The sequence below is a fragment of the Coregonus lavaretus genome (genome assembly GCF_964263955.1).
Source record: "Coregonus lavaretus genome assembly, chromosome: 2".
In the NCBI taxonomy this organism is placed as follows: Eukaryota; Metazoa; Chordata; class Actinopteri; order Salmoniformes; family Salmonidae; genus Coregonus; species Coregonus lavaretus.
The window spans coordinates 64,223,582-64,247,361 of NC_139989.1; the positions used below are offsets into that span (position 1 = coordinate 64,223,582).

Sequence of the window (23,780 nt, forward strand, 5' to 3'; positions counted from 1 at the left end):
TCAGCTGCGATGGCCGTGGTTCCTGCTCAATCTCTCCGGGTTTCGGATATCCGAGACCCGACGGTTCTGTTCGAGCGGTACAACACGGAGGAGATACGCGGCATCGAGCGGAAAGTCCGTGGAGAAATCGAGCACAAGAAGGAGGAACTTCGTCAGATGGTGGGCGAGCGGTACCGCGATCTGATCGATGCCGCCGACACCATCGGAGAGATGAGGCAGTGTTCGGAGAGCGTAGTTACGTCCATCCAGGACATGCACCGCTACTGCCACAAGCTGAAACAGGGGAAAAGCGTTCCCCAAAGCAACAGCAAAGAAGAGGTATGTGGATCCATTGTGAAACTAGCGAGCTAACGTTACTTGGCGGTGGTGATGGCTCACTAGTTCTGTTGATGTAGATAGCAAATGTTCTGTACCATTCCCTGATCCCTTCTGGACAGTTTATGATGATTAGACTCAGACAGGTTCCACCCATTGTGAGATTGTGATTTGAATCGTATATGTAAATGATGGGTGTGTCTGTGTGGGTTTCAATATCTACACCTTATATCTCTGTGTGATTGTCTCTCTGCCTGTCCCTTTACTTACTCATGTAACGTAGCCTATCTTAGGCCATCTGTCTCTCCAGGTCCAGAGGCAGTCCCAGGAGAAGTTCTACACCATGGGCTCTCAGATCAATCACTGTGTATCCCTGTGTTTCTCTCTGTCTGTGCCTGCATGTGTTTATAATCTCTCTCTCTCTGTCTCTCCAGGTCCAGAGGCAGTCCCAGGAGAAGTTCTACACCATGGCCTCTCAGATCAAGCTGCTGCTGGAGATCCCAGAGAGGATTTGGAGTTCCATGGAGGCCTCTCAGTACCTGCAGGCAAATACACTTATTACTAAGACAGTGGACTGTTAGCATTTTCTCAATAGAAGACATGTTATACTTTACCGTCATGCTAATACTAGCTGGTCAATGATCAATGATGTATGTAAACCCACATCGTTGGGCATGGCTAATGCTAACAAACAAACTCTTGGTTTAACGGACACTCCTGACCAGCCAACCGATATTTAATTTCAGAATTGGTTAAGGTCAGGGTTTAGGTAAGGGTCAGTTTTAGAGTTTGGGTAGTCAGGCTGGCAATGGGATGCTGGTGAGAAAAGTCCTTATAGCCTCTCTCTGCTTTACCACCCTCTTTGCTGCAGGCCACCCAGCTTTACCTGCTCTGCTGCCACCTGCACAGACAGCTTCATCTGGAGGCTGGAGGACCACAGTACAGCCCCGTCCTCGCTCGCTTCCCAATCCTGGTCAGGCAGGTGGCTGCTGCTGGACACTTCAGGTGAATGTCATTTTGGATGAGGAAGCCGATTTATCAATTCTGGATTTTCTGTGAAATTGAAGAGCCTACCGAGCAGGGCTAGGAGCACCACATTCAATTTAGGAGCACCACATTCAATTTAGGAGCACCACATTCAATTTAGGAGCACCAGAAAATAAGATGTTTTAAATTGATTGAGATTCAGCCTACAAGAATTCTAGCTACTTATGAAGCACATGTTGTACCCTAGAAACGAATATGTGACACTGTAAAGACAGTTTATTATAAAATATAAAATGTTGATACGAATACCTGTCATTGAAATTACAAAGTCATTTTTGGAGTATTACATTTCTACATTGTGTAAAAGCACTATCTTCCTATTGAGATGCATTACATTGAAAATTGTACACTGTCTCTTTAAAAACGTCAGGTTTGTGATGATGACAAGCAAGAGATCCATTCATTTGATCAGTTATCTCCTAAAAAAGCTATCCCTTTCTTTCTGTGCCCCAAATGTTTGGTAAAGTCCTGTGTAGCTCAGTTGGTAGAGCATGGCGTTTGCAACCCCAGGGTTGAAATGTATGCACTCACTAACTGTAAGTCGCTCTGGATAAGAGCGTCTGCTAAATGACTAAAATGTAAATGTAAAGTTACCAGGTTGTTAGCTAGCTAGCCAATGAGGTAACATGACTGAACAAAGTGTAAACAAACAGTTAATGACAAGCGAGTAGTTTTAGAACAACCCATGGTTTATGAATGTAAAATGAGGTCCCGGTGATTCACATTTACATTTACATTATTTAGCAGACGCTCTTATCCAGAGCGACTTACAAATTGGTGCATTCAACTTAGGATAGCCAGTGGGACAACCACTTAATTTTTTTATGAGGGGGGTGGGGAAGAGAAAAACATTGCGCCGGTAATATGGGTCAGATCTTTTGACCTGGTTCTGCTAGAAACAAGATGTGTTTGCTGTAGTAATGGTGCAACCATGACCCTAATGAATCTGCACTTTCGCTTTCTTCTCTAGGGCACTCTGAAACAACTGTACAGCGAAGCCTTTTTTAGTACAACAATTATTATCTGGGAGATTATTTTCCTAGTTGCACAGTGCTCCCAAAATCCTGCTGAGCTGAAACAAAACAATAATATGCATCTCTCTCTCTCTCTCTTCCACCCCCTCCCCCAGGTCCACCATTTTGCTGGACAGTAAGTCAGTTCTGCGTGGTCGGGCGGTGTCGGACCAGGCCATCGCTGAAGCCCTAGTGTCCACCATGCTCCTGGAGGACAGCTCTCCACGCCAGGCTCTGGCTGACTTCCTCCTGGCTAGGAAGGCCTCTATCCAACAGCAACTCAACCAGCCACAACATGGTACTAGTATATACCAGTGTACCACAACACAACACGATACACTACACAACATCCTACATAATACAACACAACATCATACACAATACACAACACAGCATCCTACACAATACAACACAATACACAACACAACATCCTACACAATACACACCACAACATCCTACACACTACACAACACTACATCCTACAATACACAACATCATACACAATACACAACACTACATCCTACACAATACACAACCCTACATCCTACACAATACATAACACTACATCCTACATAATACAACACAACATCCTACACAATACACAACACAACATCCTACACAACACAACACTACATCCTACACAACACAATACACAACATCCTACACAATACACAACCCTACATCCTACATAATACAACACAACATCCTACACAATACACAACCCTACATTCTACACAACATCCTACACAATACACAACCCTACATCCTACACAATACATAACACTACATCCAACATAATACAACACAACATCCTACACAATACAACACAACATCCTACACAATACACAACTCAACATCCTACACAATACACAACACAACATCCTACACAACACAACACTACATCCTACACAATACACAACCCTACATCCTACATAATACAACACAACATCCTACACAATACACAACCCTACATCCTACACAACATCCTACACAATACACAACCCTACATCCTACACAACACTACATCCTACACAATACAACACTACATCCTACACAATACACAACACAACATCTTACACAATACAACACAACATCCTACACAATACACAACTCAACATCCTACACAATACACAACCCTACATCCTACACAACACAACATCCTACACAATACAACACTACATCCTACACAATACAACACTACATCCTATACAATACACAACACTACATCCTACACAATACAACACAATACACTACACAACATCCCAGCTAGTCAACAGGCAGACCACAACATGGTGTTATACCAAAAATAATACAAAATATTACAGCTGTGACACTTCTACTCAAAGTCAACATGCAATTTTATCACACTTTCATGATTGCATGTTGGGATGTTTTTGTTAAACCACTTAATCTCTGTTCAGTGGACTGGTGTGGTGTTTCAGGTTTACAGCCATGACTGTCTGTGTTCCAGGTGCTGGTATTAAGGCCCAGGTGTGTAGCCTGGTGGAGCTCCTTGTGACCACTCTGTACCAGGCCTACGCTGTCTTCTACGTACCCCCAGAAGGGAGTCCCCGGCTGGGGGACGGAGGGCTGAGCTCCGGCCTCCTCTTCACCACTCTGGAGAACGTCACCTCCACCACGCCTGCAGGTACATTACCTATGATGCCTTGCAAGAAATGGTTGAAGGAAAAAGTACTTTCATCCCATTTTAGTCCCAAACTGCTCTTGAGCCCCAAAGGGTACCAAAACATTTCTGCAGCATTGAAGATCCCCAAGAACACAGTGGCCTCCATCATTCTTAAATGGAAGAAGTATGGAACCACCAAGACTCTTCCTAGAGCTGGCCTCCCGACCAAACTGAGCAATCGGGGGAGAAGGGCCTTGGTCAGGGAGGTGACTAAGAACCTGATGGTCACTCTGACAGAGCTCCAGAGTTCCTCTGTGGAGTTGGGAGAACCTTCCAGAAGGACAACCATCTCTGCAGCACTCCACCAATCAGGCCTTTATGGTAGAGTGGCCAGACGGAAGCCACTCCTCGATAAAAGGCACATGACAGCCCGCTTGGAGTTTGCCAAAAGGCACCTAAAGGACTCTCAGACCATGAGAAACAAGTTTCTCTGGTCTGATGAAACCAAGATTGAACTCTTTGGCCTGAATGGCAAGCGTCACGTCTGGAGGAAACCTGGCACCATCCTTACGGTGAAGCATGGTGGTGGCAGCATAATGCTGTGGGGATGTTTTTCAGCGGCAGGGACTGAGAGACTAGTCAGGATCGAGGGAAAGATGAACGGAGCAAAGTACAGAGAGATCCTTGATGAAAATCTGCTCCAGAGCGCTCAGGACCTCAGACTGGGGCAAAGGTTCACCTTCCTATAGGACAACGACCCTAAGCACACAGCCAAGACAACGCAGAAGTGACTTCGGGACAAGTCTCTGAGTACTTATGTAAATGTGATATTTCCGTTTTTATTTTTATACATTTGCAAACATTTCTAAAAACCTGTTTTTGCTTTGTCATTATGGGGTATTGTGTGTAGATTGATGAGGGAAAACCAACTATTTAATCAATTTTAGAATAAGGCTGTAACATAACAAAATGTGGAAAAAGTCAAGGGGTCTGAATACTTTCTGAATGCACTATATATCCGACAGTATACCATGGGTATATTGTAAAGACACAAAAATACTTGTTTACGGTTAGATTTTTGTTGGTAACCAGTTTATAATAGCAAAAAGGCACAATATACCACCCCACCCCGGCCTTATTGCGTAAGTATAGAACTGTTGACATCTTGTGTGAACCTGTCCTTCTGGTCTCACCTGTGTCCCCTGTTGTCCAGGTAAAGGGAGGCGTGTCCTTCAGGAGGAGGTGAGTACAGGTAGCTGGTTCAAGTACCTCCCCTCCTCCATCACTGAGTTCCAGCCCGCCCTCAGAACCCTGGCTCAGCCAATCCAGAGAGAGCAGCTCAGAGACACCCTACAACAGTGGATCAACATGTAAGACATCATCCAATCAATGCCCTTTACTTTGCTTATAGAAAAAGCTGCCATATTTCAGCCAATCACTGCCCTTCATTTCAACAGCTGATATTCAATAGCTATCATAATCAGCTGTAGAACAAGAATGAGATTAGTAAGGAGAGTCGGTGATCTGTGACCAGAAAAATCCAGGTTCTTCAGGAACTATATCTGCTCTGGGAACTAAATGGACCAAAATGGAACGGGGGTCAATGGAAATGATTAGAACAGCTGACTCCTATGTGTTCTATCTGGCCTTTTTTCTAGGCTCTATCTCAATTCATCTGGCCTCGATTCCTCACATCCTATTGGAGAAAAAGGTCCAAGGTCCCTCCCTTGGACCTTCTCCTCCAATGCATTTATAGAAGGAGGCGAGTAACCGAGCAAAGTTTGAATTAAGAAAGAGCCGGACGGTAAATCACAAACCTACCAACTCGCTCGGAGGGCCCTCCGTTGTCACGTGTTGCTGACGAAACTCCGAGGGTGACTTCCAGACAGTGGTGAGGTGATTTTAATAAACCCTTCAACTTGGAGACACACTCGTGACTTGAATGATGTAATTCATGTTCCACTTGTTAAATAATATAAAACGAGCATGAATTCTAATGAACAAAAACTCCCTGTTGTTTTACAAGATATAAACCTCAGTAACAGGTAACCCTTTAAACTTGTATAGGGGTTGAAAATGGCAGATTTGGACACTGATAAGCATCTAAATTGGAACACAGTGGCTGTACAGTAACATGCTATACATGACGTCAGAGCTCAGCGGCTGTACAGTAACATGCTATACATGACGTCAGAGCTCAGTGGCTGTACAGTAACATGCTATACATGACGTCAGAGCTCAGCGGCTGTACAGTAACATGCTATACATGACGTCAGAGCTCAGCGGCTGTACAGTAACATGCTATACATGACGTCAGAGCTCAGCGGCTGTACAGTAACATGCTATACATGACGTCAGAGCTCAGCGGCTGTACAGTAACATGCTATACATGACGTCAGAGCTCAGCGGCTGTACAGTAACATGCTATACATGACGTCAGAGCTCAGCGGCTGTACAGTAACATGCTATACATGACGTCAGAGCTCAGTGGCTGTACAGTAACATGCTATACATGACGTCAGAGCTCAGTGGCTGTACAGTGACATGCTATACATGACGTCAGAGCTCAGTGGCTGTACAGTAACATGCTATACATGACGTCAGAGCTCAGTGGCTGTACAGTAACATGCTATACATGACGTCAGAGCTCAGTGGCTGTACAGTAACATGCTATACATGACGTCAGAGCTCAGCGGCTGTACAGTAACATGCTATACATGACGTCAGAGCTCAGCGGCTGTACAGTAACATGCTATACATGACGTCAGAGCTCAGTGGCTGTACAGTAACATGCTATACATGACGTCAGAGCTCAGTGGCTGTACAGTAACATGCTATACATGACGTCAGAGCTCAGTGGCTGTACAGTAACATGCTATACATGACGTCAGACCTCTGGCTCTGTGCTTCACAGCTCTGTATGGGTTTTGACTGACAGCCGTTCTGAACTTCAGCACCGCGCGTGACAACAAGTTGCCCCAATCCCTCCCGCTAATGTTGTTGACTGAGTGAGGGAAATGCTGTAAATTAAGAGGACTCTATGTATTTAGAAAGAGGAGACATTGAGGACTATAGTAAATACTGCTTTGATGTCATATTAGAAAGCCAAAGATCCGTGAGTCTAAATGTTGACATTTCCATATCATCAAACTCATGTTATATACAGTGTCAACGTGTATGATCACTACGTTTGATACCCTGGGTTGTCCTGAACAGAATGAGCCTATGTTTGTTGTATTGTGAAGAAAATTGAAACGCACTCATGACACCATTCTATGTCAAAATTACAATCTGCTTCTCTGAATTGCCTTGTGAAAGCCTAACACTGTAATATCCTATTTTATAACTTAGCTAGTCATGTTGGCAATAGAACAAGCTTTCAAATGATGCCCACCTGACCCAGATTGCGATTTATAATGGACCAATATTTGGATTGCGTAAACAACAACAGTAATTGTGTAAAGGCGGAGATGCAGGGCTGTGTTCCAAACAAAACAACTACAAGTGTCCTTGCTCTAGTTCCTCAACAGCACAGCTAGGAGAGCTCAAAAAAAGCACCTTATAGTTGAAGACTTTGAGTCATAAAAGTGCATTAGAATTAGTTAGGAACTGTGAACACTTTGGAGAGGTGTGTGGTCACTTGGAGACACCAGTTAGTCCTCTCACTCAAATCCTTTAAAAATGTTTGTCTTATGTTGCACCTACAACACATTTTACAGGAATATTATCATGTTACTGAATATATCCAGACTTTTTCAGATTTCATTATCAACAAATACGGCTAAAAGTACATGTAAAATGCACATAAAATCAACAGTGTGATTTTTGGATTCAGTCTTGTATCAGGTGAACTGTTGTGTCCTCAATTTTGGTCGAATAATTTTCCCATAATCTCCCAACTGTTCCCTTTTAATTGTTACCATGGTTATGCATTCCATATTTATACAGTAAGAAACATTTCAATGTAGCCCAATCCATATAGGCCAATTTCCAAGAGTGTAAAGGGGTTAAACATTTAATTTGGGAGGTATTTCGTATTTTACTTTTGTCCTTTGTCCTTGTTTACTTGTGTTTACTTGTTGTATTATTTCTCCCAGCTGTAAGGAGGACATCTGTAACGGTGTTAGCAGTCTGGTGGTCTATGTGAATAATCTGAAGGGCCTAGCCTCCATCAGAGATGCCGTGTGGGACCTCCTCTCCACCGACTCCATCAGTCAACACTGGAGCTTCGTCTGCCAGCGGCTGTTAGAGCGCCCCCTAGCGCTGTGGGAGGACTTCCTACAGCAGCTCTTCCTACAACGCCTGCAGGTAACCAGCTGCCCCGTTTCCAGGACACAGATTAAACCTAGTCCTGGACTAACCTCGTCCCCAGGCTTTGATTGTGGACGCTTGGAAGGCTGTGTGTGGTTCCTGGAGGAAGGAGCACCTTCTGTGGAGAATCTCTGTTGACCATGCTTTTCAGTCCAGGACTAAGACTAATCTGTGTCCATGTTATAAAATAGAAAGGAGAGCTGACAGTTTAGATGTTGTTATTAATATTATGTTGATATTCTCTTGTCATGTGTATTCTGTACACCCTGCTCCTCTCATTACATTGAGCTGTTCCTATTCAGACAGTGGGGAACCTTTAGAAACAGGTTTAGCAACAGGTCTGTTTCCATTCAGACAGTGGGGAACCTTTAGAAACAGGTTTAGCAACAGGTCTGTTTCCATTCAGACAGTGGGGAACCTTTAGAAAATGGACAACAGGTTTAACCTGCTGATTAACTAGCTAGTAGCTACAGCTGACTTCTGTCTTCTAGCTATCTAGTAAACTAATTATCCTCTCCAGAATAGTTATAATCTGCTGACTGTCTCTCTCTCTCTCTCTCTCTCTCTCTCTCTCTCTCTCTCTCTCTCTCTCTCTCTCTCTCCATCCATTCTCTCCCTTCTTCCTCTCTCCTTCTCCCCTATTTCTTCACTCTCGCTCATCTCATCTCCTTTTCTACCCCCCCCTTCCATCTTCCTCCCTCCCTTCTCTCCCCCAGGCGATCACCCAGGAGGGTACAGAGACTATCTCCACCAGCTGCAGACAGCTCCTCTCCTCTGCCCTGAGAGATCTAGAGGGCCAGCCCACCCCACCAGGCCCCAGCTCCAGCCCTCCCCTCCCCAGCAGAGGTGCTCTCTACGAGGCAGACGTGGCCTCCTTCCTGTGGTCCGAGGCCCAGGGGGACCTACTGAGCGACGCTGCCTGGGTCAGTGTATCCCAACGGGGGCCACAGCACCGGAGCGGCCTGGCCATGAAGACCCAGGCCCTGACACCCTGTGTCCAAATATTCTGTTCCTCACTGGATGCTGCTCTCAGAGCCAGACTGGACGACGTGCAGCACTACCTGCCCTCTGATAACACAGGTAGGGAGGCAGATGGATAACGTGCAGCACTACCTGTCCTCTGATAACACAGGTAGGGAGGCAGATGGATAACGTGCAGCACTACCTGTCCTCTGATAACACAGGTAGGGAGGCATATGGATAACGTGCAGCACTACCTGTCCTCTGATAACACAAGTAGGGAGGCAGATGGATAACGTGCAGCACTACCTGTCCTCTGATAACACAGGTAGGGAGGCAGATGGATAACGTGCAGCACTACCTGTCCTCTGATAACACAGGTAGGGAGGCAGATGGATAACGTGCAGCACTACCTGTCCTCTGATAACACAGGTAGGGAGGCATATGGATAACGTGCAGCACTACCTGTCCTCTGATAACACAAGTAGGGAGGCAGATGGATAACGTGCAGCACTACCTGTCCTCTGATAACACAGGTAGGGAGACAGATGGATAACGTGCAGCACTACCTGTCCTCTGATAACACAGGTAGGGAGACAGATGGATAACGTGCAGCACTACCTGTCCTCTGATAACACAGGTAGGGAGACAGATGGATAACATGCAGCACTACCCTGTCCTCTGATAACACAAGTAGGGAGACAGATGGATAACGTGCAGCACTACCTGTCCTCTGATAACACAGGTAGGGAGACAGATGGATAACGTGCAGCACTACCCTGTCCTCTGATAACACAGGTAGGGAGACAGATGGATAACGTGCAGCACTACCTGTCCTCTGATAACACAGGTAGGGAGTCAGATGGATAACGTGCAGCACTACCTGTCCTCTGATAACACAGGTAGGGAGACAAATGGATAACGTGCAGCACTACCTGTCCTCTGATAACACAAGTAGGGAGGCAGATGGATAACGTGCAGCACTACCTGTCCTCTGATAACACAGGTAGGGAGACAGATGGATAACGTGCAGCACTACCCTGTCCTCTGATAACACAGGTAGGGAGACAGATGGATAACGTGCAGCACTACCTGTCCTCTGATAACACAGGTAGGGAGTCAGATGGATAACGTGCAGCACTACCTGTCCTCTGATAACACAGGTAGGGAGACAAATGGATAACGTGCAGCACTACCTGTCCTCTGATAACACAGGTAGGGAGACAGATGGATTATTGGTGGTCCCATTAAAATAAACTCATTTTACCAGGGATACCTGGTCTAAGGATAATCTAATTATAAACTAATGATAATCTAATGATAATCTTTTTCTCGTAAGGTGCACTACTTAACATGAAGTCATCAATATCGTCTGCATCTCAAATTAAACCCATTTCTCCCTATAGTGCACTTCTTTTGACCAGAGGTTCTCCTCCTCCTCTCTCTTCCTCCTCCTCTCTCTTCCTCCTCCTCTCTCTTCCTCCTCCTCTCTCTTCCTCCTCCTCCTCCATCTCTTCCTCCTCCATCTCTTCCTTCTCCTCCTCTTCCTCCTCCTCCATCTCTTCCTTCTCCTCCTCCTCTTCCTCCTCCTCCTCCATCTCTTCCTTCTCCTCTTCCATTTCTTCCTTCTCCTCTTCCTCATCCTCCTCCATTTCTTCCTTCTCCTCTTCTTCCTCCTCCTCCTCCATTTCTTCCTTCTCCATCTCCTCTTCCTCCTCCATCTCTTCTTCCTCCTCCTCCATCTCTTCCTCCTCCTCCTCCATTTCTTCCTTCTCCTCCTCCATCTCTTCCTCCTCCTCCATCTCTTCCTCCTCCATCTCTTCCTCCTCCTCCTCCTCCATTTCTTCCTTCTCCTCCTCCTCTTCCTTCTCCTCCTCCTCTTCATCCACAGATCCCCAGGTCCTCTCAGTCTCCTTCCCCATAGCCCCAGGCTCTGGGTCCAGTAGTTGTTCAGGTTCCGGGACAGTCTCATCATTCGACCGGTTCACAGACGCCGCTGCCGTAGAGGAGACCCTACGTGAACGCTGTCTGGCGTGCGTACGTGACATCATCACCTGCGTGCGCTCAGAACTGAGGGCGGCCTCACCTGGCGTCACCTCACCTGTTGGCTCCTCCCCCAGACCCGCCCGTCTCAGCTCGGTGCTCTTCATGGCCCGCCTCTGTCAGTCCCTCAGCAAGCTCTGCCCCAACCTCAGGCAGTGCATCCTGGGTAAACAGGGCGGGGCTGCGGCTGACCCTGTCACCAGGGGAACACCCCGCCAAAGCAGGAAGTTGGGGAAGGCGGCTGCCAAGGCGACGGAGGTTAGCCCCGCCCAGGCTAAGTGGGCGTGTCTGAAAGAGGAGCTTCTGGATGTCAGTATGGAAGCATATCGGATATGGAGCTCCACCCTCTCTAAGGTGAGAGGGGTTACTTGGAGGGATAGTTAACCACTAAATCAAAGTTTGTCAGAAATTTCCAGGGGCTGTTTAAACATCATTTACATTTACATTTTAGTCATTTAGCAGACGCTCTTATCCAGAGCGACTTACAGTTATCTCAGAGTTGGAGTGTGGCTCTAGGATCAGTATTGCCTTTTAGATCAAAATTAATTACATGGACAGGTGGGACCTGATCCTAGATCAGAACTACTCTATGACTCTGAATACTGGCCCTTTTAATAATAAATTTTTTTTTTTTTATTTTTTTTTTTTCGATTACATGGATAGGGGGACCTGATCCTAGATCGGAACTCCTACTCTATGACTCTGAATACTGGCCCTTTTAGATTACATGGATAGGTGGGGACCTGATCCTAGATCAGCACTCCTACTCTACGACTCTGAATACTGGCCCTTTTAGATTACATAGATAGGTGGGGACCTGATCCTAGATCAGCACTCCTACTCTACGACTCTGAATACTGGCCCTTTTAGATTACATGGATTGGTGGGGACCTGATCCTAGATCAGCACTCCTACTCTACGACTCTGAATACTGGCCCTTTTAGATTACATGGATAGGGAGACCTGATCCTAGATCAGAACTCTGAGAGGCTTGATACATACAGAGTTTTGGGGTCTGAGAATGTCAGACAAACTGAAATCACAAGCCAGTCTTTTTAGACCGAGCTGTCCTTCATTTGTTGTCATGTCTTTAGTAACTTCCCCCCTGGTCTCCCTCTCTCTCCAAGGCGCTGGTGGGTCGGTTTGCGACCTCGCTGCACGTAGAGTCCGCCGGGGCTATCCTAGCAAACGCCACCAACTGGGAGGAGCTAGAGATCCAGGAAGAGGCGGAGTCAGGGAGCAGCGTCACCTCCAAAATCAGAATTCCTGTCCAGGTGAGAGTGATGTTATGACATCATCGCTCAGCTCAGCAGGACATGACCAGTAGTGTCTCTCAGACAGGAGAAACTCTCAGCAGGACATGACCAGTAGTGTCTCAGACAGGAGAAAGGTTTTTTAAAATAGAAAATGAACATTGAGATGGTACAATATTATCTCTCTCTCTCTCCCTCCATAGCCGTCGTGGTTTGTCCAGTCTCTGCTGTTCCAGCTGTGTCTGGAGGTGAATGGTGTAGGGGGACATGCTCTGCCCCGACCCACCCTACAGGAGTTACTACAAGGCTGCATGGACCTGGTGCTGCAGGAGTACCAGAGCCTCACACACACCACACAGGACAAGGTAACACACACACAGGACAAGGTAACACACACACCACACACACACACACACACACAGGACAAGGTAACACACACACACTCCCTCACACACCACACAGGACAAGGTAACACACACACACCCTCACACACACACACACACACACACACACACACACACACACACACAGGACAAGGTAACACACACACACCCTCACACACCACACAGGACAAGGTAACACACACACACACACACACACACACACACACACACACACACACACACACACACACACAGGACAAGGTAACACACACACACACCCTCACACACCACACAGGACAAGGTAACACACACACCCTCACACACCACACAGGACAAGGTAACACACACACACCGCACACATGGCTGACTTAACACTGTAATCATATACAGTGAGGGGAAAAAGTATTTGATCCCCTGCTGATTTTGTACGTTTGCCCACTGACAAAGAAATGATCAGTCTATAATTTTAATGGTAGGTTTATTTGAACAGTGAGAGACAGAATAACAACAAAAATGTTATAAATTGATTTGCATTTTAATGAGGGAAATAAGTATTTGACCCCCTCTCAATCAGAAAGATTTCTGGCTCCCAGGTGTCTTTTATACAGGTAATGAGCTGAGATTAGGAGCACACTCTTAAAGGGAGTGCTCCTAATCTCAGCTTGTTACCTGTATAAAAGACACATGTCCACAGAAGCAATCAATCAATCAGATTCCACTCTCCACCATGGCCAAGACCAAAGAGCTCTCCAAGGATGTCAGGGACAAGATTGTAGACCTACACAAGGCTGGAATGGGCTACAAGACCATCGCCAAGCAGCTTGGTGAGAAGGTGACAAGTTGGTGCGATTATTCGCAAATGGAAGAAACACAAAAGACCTGTCAATCTCCCTCGGCCTGGGGCTCCATGCAAGATCTCACCTCGTGGAGTTGCAATGATCATGAGGAATTAGCCCAGAACTACACGGGAGGATCTTGTCAATGATCTCAAGGCAGCTGGGACCATAGTCACCAAGAAAACAATTGGTAACACACTACGCCGTGAAGGACTGAAATCCTGCAGCGCCCGCAAGGTCCCCCTGCTCAAGAATGGCACAGTTTGCCAATGAACATCTGAATGATTCAGAGGAGAACTGGGTGAAAGTGTTGTTGTCAGATGAGACCAAAATCGAGCTCTTTGGCATCAACTCAACTCGCCGTGTTTGGAGGAGGAGGAATGCTGCCTATGACCCCAAGAACACCATCCCCACCGTCAAACATGGAGGTGGAAACATTATGCTTTGGGGGTGTTTTTCTGCTAAGGGGACAGGACAACTTCACCGCATCAAAGGGACGATGGACGGGGCCATGAACCGTCTAATCTTGGGTGAGAACCTCCTTCCCTCAGCCAGGGCATTGAAAATGGGTCGTGGATGGGTATTCCAGCATGACAATGACCCAAAACACACGGCCAAGGCAACAAAGGAGTGGCTCAAGAAGAAGCACATCAAGGTCCTGGAGTGGCCTAGTCAGTCTCCAGACCTTAATCCCATAGAAAATCTGTGGAGGGAGCTGAAGGTTCGAGTTGCCAAACGTCAGCCTCGAAACCTTAATGACTTGGAGAAGATCTGCAAATTGGAGTGGGACAAAATCCCTCCTGAGATGTGTGCAAACCTGGTGGCCAACTACAAGAAACGTCTGACCTCTGTGATCGCCAACAAGGGTTTTGCCACCAAGTACTAAGTCATGTTTTGCAGAGGGGTCAAATACTTATTTCCCTCATTAAAATGCAAATCAATTTATAACATTTTTGACATGCATTTTTCTGGATTTTTGTTTTGTTATTCTGTCTCTCACTGTTCAAATAAACCTACCGTCTCTCTCTCTCGCTTTCCCCAGGACTGTCCGTTCCCTATGACCCAGAACAGATCTCTACAGCTGTTGTTTGACCTGAGATATCTCACTGCTACCCTGAGTACTAGACTAGAGGAGGGCAAGGGCTTCCGCTCTCACCAAGACCCCAGGTACACACACACACACACACACACTTTCAATGCCCTGGTATCACTGGTTGTAACATTAACCTACTGGTCTCTCTGTATGTTACAGGGTCTACTAACCTCCTGGTCTCTCTGTATGTTACAGGGTCTAGTAACCTCCTGGTCTCTCTGTATGTTACAGGGTCCTGTAACCTCCTGGTCTCTCTGTATGTTACAGGGTCTACTAACCTCCTGGTCTCTCTGTATGTTACAGGGTCCTGTAACCTCCTGGTCTCTCTGTATGTTACAGGGTCCTGTAACCTCCTGGTCTCGCTGTATGTTACAGGGTCTACTAACCTCCTGGTATCTCTGTATGTTACAGGGTCCTGTAACCTCCTGGTCTCTCTGTATGTTACAGGGTCCTGTAACCTCCTGGTCTCTCTGTATGTTACAGGGTCCTGTAACCTCCTGGTCTCTCTGTATGTTACAGGGTCTAGTAACCTCCTGGTCTCTCTGTATGTTACAGGGTCTACTAACCTCCTGGTCTCTCTATATGTTACAGGGTCCTGTAACCTCCTGGTCTCTCTGTATGTTACAGGGTCCTGTAACCTCCTGGTCTCTCTGTATGTTACAGGATCCTGTAACCTCCTGGTCTCTCTGTATGTTACAGGGTACAGTAACCTCCTGGTCTCTCTGTATGTTACAGGGTCTACTAACCTCCTGGTCTCTCTATATGTTACAGGGTCCTGTAACCTCCTGGTCTCTCTGTATGTTACAGGGTCCTGTAACCTCCTGGTCTCTCTGTATGTTACAGGGTCTACTAACCTCCTGGTATCTCTGTATGTTACAGGGTCTACTAACCTCCTGGTCTCTCTGTATGTTACAGGGTCTACTAACCTCCTGGTCTCTCTGTATGTTACAGGGTCCAGTAACCTCCTGGTCTCGCTGTATGTTACAGGGTCTACTAACCTCCTGGTCTCTCTGTATGTTACAGGGTCCTGTAACCTCCTGGTCTCTCTGTATGTTACAGGGTCCAGTAACCTCCTGGTCTCTCTGTATGTTACAGGGTCCAGTAACCTCCTGGTATCTCTGTATGTTACAGGGTCCTGTAACCTCCTGGTCTCTCTGTATGTTACAGGGTCCTGTAACCTCCTGGTCTCTCTGTATGTTACAGGGTCTACTAACCTCCTGGTCTCTCTGTATGTTACAGGGTCCAGAAGGTTTGTGATTCGCTGGAGAGCTACATTGACCCCTTTGACCTGGATGTGTTCACGCCGCCACTCAACAGCAACCTCAACCGCCTATCACAGAGGAGTTCGGTACGAATGGCCCCGCCCCCTGACACTCTAATGTGAATAGAGACTAAAAGAAATCATGATATCAGTGTACAGTAGGGTTTTCCTGGGTTATCCACAGTGTATTGATAATGTGGTATCAATGTACAGTAGGGTTTTCCTGGGTTATCCACAGTGTATTGGTCATGTGGTAACTTTGGTCACAATTTGTAGCGATCTGAGGTGCTGTTGGGGATTCAGATGTTGTTAATGTTGTGTTAACGTAATGATAATGTTGTGTTAACGTAATGATAATGTTGTGTTAACGTAATGATAATGTTGTGATGTATTATATTATGCCATTGTCAGGTTTTGGTTGTGTTAACATTGTTATAACATTATGTTGTGTTAACATTTAGCATTTTAGTCATTTAGCAGACGCTCTTATCCAGAGCGACTTCCAATTAGTGAGTGCATACATTTTTCATACTGGCCCCCCCGTGAGAAACGAACCCACAACCCTGGCGTTGCAAGCGCCATGCTCTACCAACTGAGCTACAGGAGGGCCATTGTGATAATGTTGTAATAACATTGTGATAATGTTGTAATAACATTGTAAAGGGAATTTCCAGGTCAACAAAAAATAGAGAAATCGTTGATAACATCAATCAAAATAATTTCAGTTTAGTTACGAACTGCGACTGGTTAGACACCTCCAGCACAGTAGCAGAGAAAATGTCTAACTTGGCCTGCTCTGAGAAGGCCATTATATCGTAATCACACAGCACCAAATGTTCTGTAAACACCAGCCCAGAGGCTTGTAGGAATTCTAAACAACTTTGTCAGCTGCTACAGATCACAGTGTTACAGAATACAATAACAATCAGTGTCCTTGGTCCAGACCTCCAGTCTGATGTCAGTCACTATCAACAGATATGAGAACAATCCATAACATACAGCATGGAGTCTAGAGACCATCAACCCACACCCTGTACAACCACAACACTGGAAATCATGTGTGTTACACACAGGGGAGATATAGCAATATGCTAAGCGTTGTGTTAATGACTTTATCCACTTTAAATGTCCCCATTCCAAACACTGTGTTAATGTTGTGATAATGTCGTGTTGTTCCAGGTGTTGTTGGGGTTGTTGATGGGGACAGAGAAGCAGTTTGTTTCCCGTGGTAACAGCGTGGGCTCTCAGGAACCCTACAACATCCTGCCGCTGGCCAACAGCCAGATCAGGTGAGAACACACACACACACACACACACACACAAACACCCGCACATATACACACCAGGGCCCATAATCACTAAAAAGTGTTTCCGAATAGGAGTGCTGATATTGGATCAGATTTCCCTTTTAGATCATAGTGAATAAGATGGCATGGACAGGGGGACCTGATCCTAGATCAGCACTTCTACTCTGAGATGCCTTATGAATAGGCTACAGGTCCAGAAGTGTTTTAACCCAGTACCCTGTCTCTGGTCTCCAGGTTAGAATAGGCTACAGGTCCAGAAGTGTTTTAACCCAGTAGCCTGTGTCTGGTCTCTCTGTTCTCCAGGTTAGAATAGGCTACAGGTCCAGAAGTGTTTTAACCCAGTACCCTGTGTCTGGTCTATGTTCTCCAGGTTTGGGCTGTTACCTCTAAGCATGACCAACTCCCGTAAGACCAAGTCCTCCACACAGGGAGCTGACATCACATGCCCACTGGTGAGTCACACGGACGGACAGACGGATGGGTGGGGGGTGTTGAGGGGAGGAGGGGGTGTTGAGGTTGAACGTATAGCTGAGGTTTTCATATAAGCCTGCCTGTCTGAATTTCAACCTCACCTCAAGTTTCAGTAGAATAATCTTTTTAAAAACCTTTACTTTGCCGTTTCTGTTGATGTCCTACAATATGTATCATGATGTTTTATGTTGTGGTTTTATGTTGTCTGCATTTCCAGCTGTGTTGAGGGCAACAGACCCAGGACAGCAGCAACAGGTCATTGTGTGTGTTGTATATTTTAGTGTAGTGTGTGTGTGGTATCTTTAGTGTGTGTGTGTGTGTAGTGTCTTTAGTTATCTACAGTACCAGTCAAAAGTTTGGACACACCTACTCATTCCAGGGTTTTTCTTTATTTTTTACTATTTTCTACATTGTAGAATAATAGTGAAGACATCAAAACTATGAAATAACACATATGGAATCATGTAGTAACCAAAAAAGTGTTTAACAAATCAAAATACACTGCTCAAAAAAATTAAGGGAACACTAACACATCCTAGATCTGAATGAATGAAATAATCTTATTAAATACTTTTTTCTTTACATAGTTGAATGTGCTGACAACAAAATCACACAAAAATTATCAATGGAAAAATATTTTATATTTGAGATTCTTCAAAGTAGCCACCCTTTGCCTTGATGACAGCTTTTCATTCTCTTAACCAGCTTCATGAGGTAGTCACCTGGAATGTAGGTCTTGAAGGAGTTCCCACATATGTTGAGCACTTGTTGGCTGCTTTTCCTTCACTCTGCGGTCCGACTCATCCCAAACCATCTCAATTGGGTTGAGATCGGGTGATTGTGGAGGCCAGGTCATCTGATGCAGCACTCCATCACTCTCCTTCTTGGTCAAATAGCCCATACACAGCCTGGAGGTGTGTTGGGTCATTGTCCTGTTGAAAAACAAATGATAGTCCCACTAAGCGCAAACCAGATGGGATGGCGTATCGCTGCAGAATGCTGTGGGAGCCATGCTGCTTAAGTGTGCCTTGAATTCTAAATAAATCACAGACTGTGTCACCAGCAAAGCACCCACACACCATCACACCTCCTCCATGCTTCACGGTAGGAACCACACATGCCGAGATCATCCGTTCACCTACTCTGCGTCTCACAAAGACACAGTGGTTGGAACCAAAAATCTCAAATTTGGACTCATCAGACCAAAGGACAGATTTCCACCAGTCTAATGTCCATTGCTCCTGTTTCTTGGCCGAAGCAAGTCTCTTCTTCTTATTGGTGTCCTTTAGTAGTGGTTTCTTTGCAGCAATTCGACCATGAAGGCCTGATTCACGCAGTCTCCTCTGAACAGTTGATGTTGAGATGTCTGTTACTTAAACTCTGTGAAGCATTTACTTGGGCTGCAATTTCTGAGGTTCATTTAACTCTAATGAACTTATCCTCTGCAGCAGAGGTAACTCTGGGTCTTCCTTTCCTGTGGCGGTCCTCATGAGAGCCAGTTTCATCATAGCGCTTGATGTTTTTTGCGGCTGCACTTGAAGAAACGTTCAAAGTTCTTGAAATTTTCCAGATTGACTGACCTTCATGTCTTAAAGTAATGATGGACTGTCGTTTCTCTTTGCTTATTTGAGCTGTTCTTGCCATAATATGGACTTTTACCAAATAGGGCTATCTTCTGTATACCCCCCACCTTGTCACAACATAACTGATTGGCTCAAACGCATTAAGAAGGAAAGAAGTTCCACAAATTAACTTTTAACAAGGCACACCTGTTAATTGAAATGCATTCCAGGTGACTGCCTCATGAAGCTGGTTGAGAGAATGCCAAGAGTGTGCAAAGCTGTTATCAAGGCAAAGGTTGGCTATTTGAAGAATATCAAATATAACATATTTTGATTTGTTTAACACGTTTTTGGTTACTACATGATTCCATATGTGTTATTTAATAGTTTTGTTGTCTTCACTATTATTCTACAATGTAGAAAATAGTAAAAATAAAGAAAAACCCTGGAATGAGTAGGTGTGTCCAAACTTTTAACCGTTGCTGTATCTATAGTGTGTTATATTTTCACTTGCACTCAAGTGTTTTTTGCAGCGGGTGGGTTTGCAGTGTACTAAGCTAACGACTATTTTCCGCGTTTGGTTTTTTAGCGTGGCTATGGTTTGATTTGATGTTGCCTCAGATCGCTAACTAACAGGGACATGTGGTCTGCATACTAAATGACACCTTACCCCCTGTATAGTGCACTCTTGTTGAGCCCTATGGATTTTGATAATGTCTTACCTGGTTTCATGCTGTCTGCCGGGATCTGCAGTCAATTTAGCTAGTCAATTGATATTCAATTCATGAATTGGCAATTTTCCTATTTTTATCTTAGAGGGTTTTTCGATTCTCCTGAATTGACTGTATTAAAATTGAATTGATCTCAAACCCTGCCTCACACCACTCCAAACCATATCTGTGACCAGACAAACAGCAAGTGTTGTTGTGCATGAAGCAAGCAGCTCATCACATCAATGAACTTTTTCTTCTCCATGCGGTGCATCTCAATACTCTTGACGTGGCTTCCTCTCCTTAGTGGCCTCATCTCATTGTCTCCTCTCCTTCATCTGCACTGATCTGAACAAACAAAACAAAGGAAGCAGAACAGCTTCCTTTATATTAGGAAGGAGACGAGGAGATGAAGCCAGGGTCGTGTTCATGTCACGCACAGAATGTTGGACAAATTCAGGTAGTCTCTCCCTGTTTCTCTCAGGTCAGGTAGTCTCTCCCTGTTTCTCTCAGTTCAGGTAGTCTCTCTCTGTTTCTCTCAGTTCAGGCGGTCTCTCCCTGTTTCTCTCAGTTCAGGTAGTCTCTCCCTGTTTCTCTCAGTTCAGGCGGTCTCTCCCTGTTTCTCTCAGTTCAGGTAGTCTCTCCCTGTTTCTCTCAGTTCAGGTAGTCTCTCCCTGTTTCTCTCAGTTCAGGTAGTCTCTCCCTGTTTCTCTCAGTTCAGGTAGTCTCTCCCTGTTTCTCTCAGTTCAGGTAGTCTCTCCCTGTTTCTCTCAGTTTATGTAGTCTCTCCCTGTTTCTCTCAGTCCAGGTAGTCTCTCCCTGTTTCTCTCAGTTCAGGTAGTCTCTCTCTCTGTTTCTCTCAGTTCAGGTAGTCTCTCTCTCTGTTTCTCTCAGTTCAGGTAGTCTCTCCCTGTTTCTCTCAGTTTATGTAGTCTCTCCCTGTTTCTCTCAGTCCAGGTAGTCTCTCCCTGTTTCTCTCAGTTCAGGTAGTCTCTCCCTGTTTCTCTCAGTTCAGGTAGTCTCTCTCTCTGTTTCTCTCAGTTCAGGTAGTCTCTCTCTCTGTTTCTCTCAGTTCAGGTAGTCTCTCTCCCTGTTTCTCTCAGTTCAGGTAGTCTCTCTCTGTTTCTCTCAGTTCAGGCGGTCTCTCCCTGTTTCTCTCAGTTCAGGTAGTCTCTCCCTGTTTCTCTCAGTTCAGGCGGTCTCTCCCTGTTTCTCTCAGTTCAGGTAGTCTCTCCCTGTTTCTCTCAGTTCAGGTAGTCTCTCCCTGTTTCTCTCAGTTCAGGTAGTCTCTCCCTGTTTCTCTCAGTTCAGGTAGTCTCTCCCTGTTTCTCTCAGTTCAGGTAGTCTCTCCCTGTTTCTCTCAGTTTATGTAGTCTCTCCCTGTTTCTCTCAGTCCAGGTAGTCTCTCCCTGTTTCTCTCAGTTCAGGTAGTCTCTCTCTCTGTTTCTCTCAGTTCAGGTAGTCTCTCTCTCTGTTTCTCTCAGTTCAGGTAGTCTCTCCCTGTTTCTCTCAGTTTATGTAGTCTCTCCCTGTTTCTCTCAGTCCAGGTAGTCTCTCCCTGTTTCTCTCAGTTCAGGTAGTCTCTCCCTGTTTCTCTCAGTTCAGGTAGTCTCTCTCTCTGTTTCTCTCAGTTCAGGTAGTCTCTCTCTCTGTTTCTCTCAGTTCAGGTAGTCTCTCTCTCTGTTTCTCTCAGTTCAGGTAGTCTCTCCCTCTATTTCACTTCAGTTTCAAAGCGTTATCTTCTGTATGGTGCCTAATGAACACGACCAAGTTCCGACTGTTAAGTAACTCACCCCATATCTGTTGTTTAAATCCTCTCCTCAATTGCTCTCTCCCCTAGGCCTCACCCACCTCTAAACCCACCCATGATGACACCTTCCGCCCTGGCAACCTGTTCAGACAGCTAGCCAATCAGGAGGAGGAGCCGGCGGCGCCATCGCTGTTCAAGCTGGGCTGGCTGTCTGGCATGGCCAAATAAGGCTGAGTCCCAAATGTCACCCTATTCCCTACATAGTGCACTACTTTAGACCAGGACCTATAGGAAATAGGGTGCCATTCATATCTATAGGAACTATCCCCACTATATAGGGAATAGGGTGCCATTTGGTACTCAACCAAATAAGGAGTGTGACTACTGTTGGACTCTTTAAACACCTTGTACTGTACAGAGACTGACTGTTAGAAGAATATATGGATCAATAAAACAGTTTGGACAGATTTATTAATGAGATTGTGTTGATGTGTGATTTATTTTGTTAGTATAGTGGAGATAGATCATGTTGGAGTATATACCTGATCGCTGTCTGGGTCCTGCTGATAAGATTGGAGACGGGTGAGGATAGTCACACACAGAGACACACAGTACACACACACACACACCGTACACACACATACACGCAGACAGACAAACACACATTGTACACACACAGACAGACAGACACACACAAATTATCAATGTTCTGAAGCAGAAGCAGCATGTTCATAAAAGGATTATGTTTTTATTACATATTTTACAATTATTGGGTCAGAGACCGGATTATCAGAACATAGGTAGAGGGAAACAAAACGTCAGCCTGCACACAGACAACACCTGATATGTTATTTAACATCCGTCCTATACACTGACAGACAGATGGGAGCGTGTGGACAGGTTAAGATTTGACATCGTAGTGTTGTAGAAATAGCTATAGACTGACCAACAAACACATTACAGTGCCTTGCAAAAGTATTCCTCCCCCTTGGCGTTTTTCCTATTTTGTTGCATTACAACCTGTAATTTAAATGGATTTTTATTTGGATTTCATGTAATGGACATACACAAAATAGTCCAAATTGGTGAAGTGAAATGAAAAAAATAAATAACGGAAAAGTGGTGTGTGCATATGTATTCACCCCCGTTGCTATGAAGCCCCTAAATAAGATCTGGTGCAACCAATTACCTTCAGAAGTCACATAATTAGTTAAATAAAGTCCACCTGTGTCACATGATCTGTCACATGATCTCAGTGTATATATACACCTGTTCTGAAAGGCCCCAGAGTCTGCAGCACCACCAAGCAAGCGGCACCATGAAGACCAGAACAGGTCAGGGACAAAGTAGTGGAGAAGTACAGATCAGGGTTGGGTTATAAAAAAATATCAGAAACTTTGAATATCCCACGGATCACAATTAAATCCATTATAAAAAAAATTGAAAGAATATGGCACCACAACAAACCTGCCAAGAGAGGGCCGCCCACCAAAACTCACGGACCAGGCAAGGAGGGCATTAATCAGAGAGGCAACAAAGAGACCAAAGATAACCCTGAATGTGCTGCAAAGCTCCACAGGGGAGATTGGAGTATCTGTCCATAGGACCACTTTAAGCCGTACACTCCACAGAGCTAGGCTTATTGGAAGAGTGGCCAAAAAAAGCCATTTCTTGAAGAAATAAATAAGCAAAAGGCATGTGGGAGACTCCCCAAACATATGGAAGAAGGTACTCTGGTCAAATTGAGCTTTTTGGCCATCAAGGAAAACGCTATGTCTGGCGCAAACCCAACACCTCTCATCACCCCGAGAACACCATCCCCACAGTGAAGCGTGGTG

At 45.4% G+C, this 23,780-nt stretch overlaps 1 protein-coding gene across 3 annotated transcripts; it reads left to right on the plus strand.

Moving 5' to 3' along the window:
* Positions 1 to 9: 9 nt before the first annotated feature.
* Positions 10 to 22,420, plus strand: LOC311150168 (conserved oligomeric Golgi complex subunit 1-like; the record flags this gene model as incomplete). 3 transcript variants are annotated; one of them, XR_014615082.1, is made up of 18 exons in its annotated part: positions 10 to 318; positions 750 to 860; positions 1,187 to 1,320; positions 2,492 to 2,673; positions 3,847 to 4,023; positions 5,216 to 5,372; positions 8,100 to 8,310; positions 9,030 to 9,393; positions 11,165 to 11,670; positions 12,444 to 12,590; positions 12,773 to 12,934; positions 14,831 to 14,955; positions 16,121 to 16,229; positions 17,322 to 17,431; positions 17,820 to 17,901; positions 18,138 to 18,175; positions 22,033 to 22,241; positions 22,288 to 22,420. XR_014615082.1 is itself a non-coding variant. In XM_084187488.1 (17 exons), 16 exons carry the CDS (start codon positions 10 to 12, stop codon positions 18,144 to 18,146), a joined length of 2,895 nt encoding a protein of 964 aa, XP_084043614.1. In that variant the 3' UTR covers positions 18,147 to 18,175; positions 22,033 to 22,420. The 3 variants fall into 3 exon arrangements, 2 of the variants coding, with proteins under 2 accessions (XP_084043614.1, XP_084043613.1); XM_084187488.1 differs by having other exon boundaries at positions 22,033 to 22,420; XM_084187487.1 differs by lacking the exon at positions 18,138 to 18,175 and having other exon boundaries at positions 22,033 to 22,420.
* Positions 22,421 to 23,780: the final 1,360 nt, after the last annotated feature.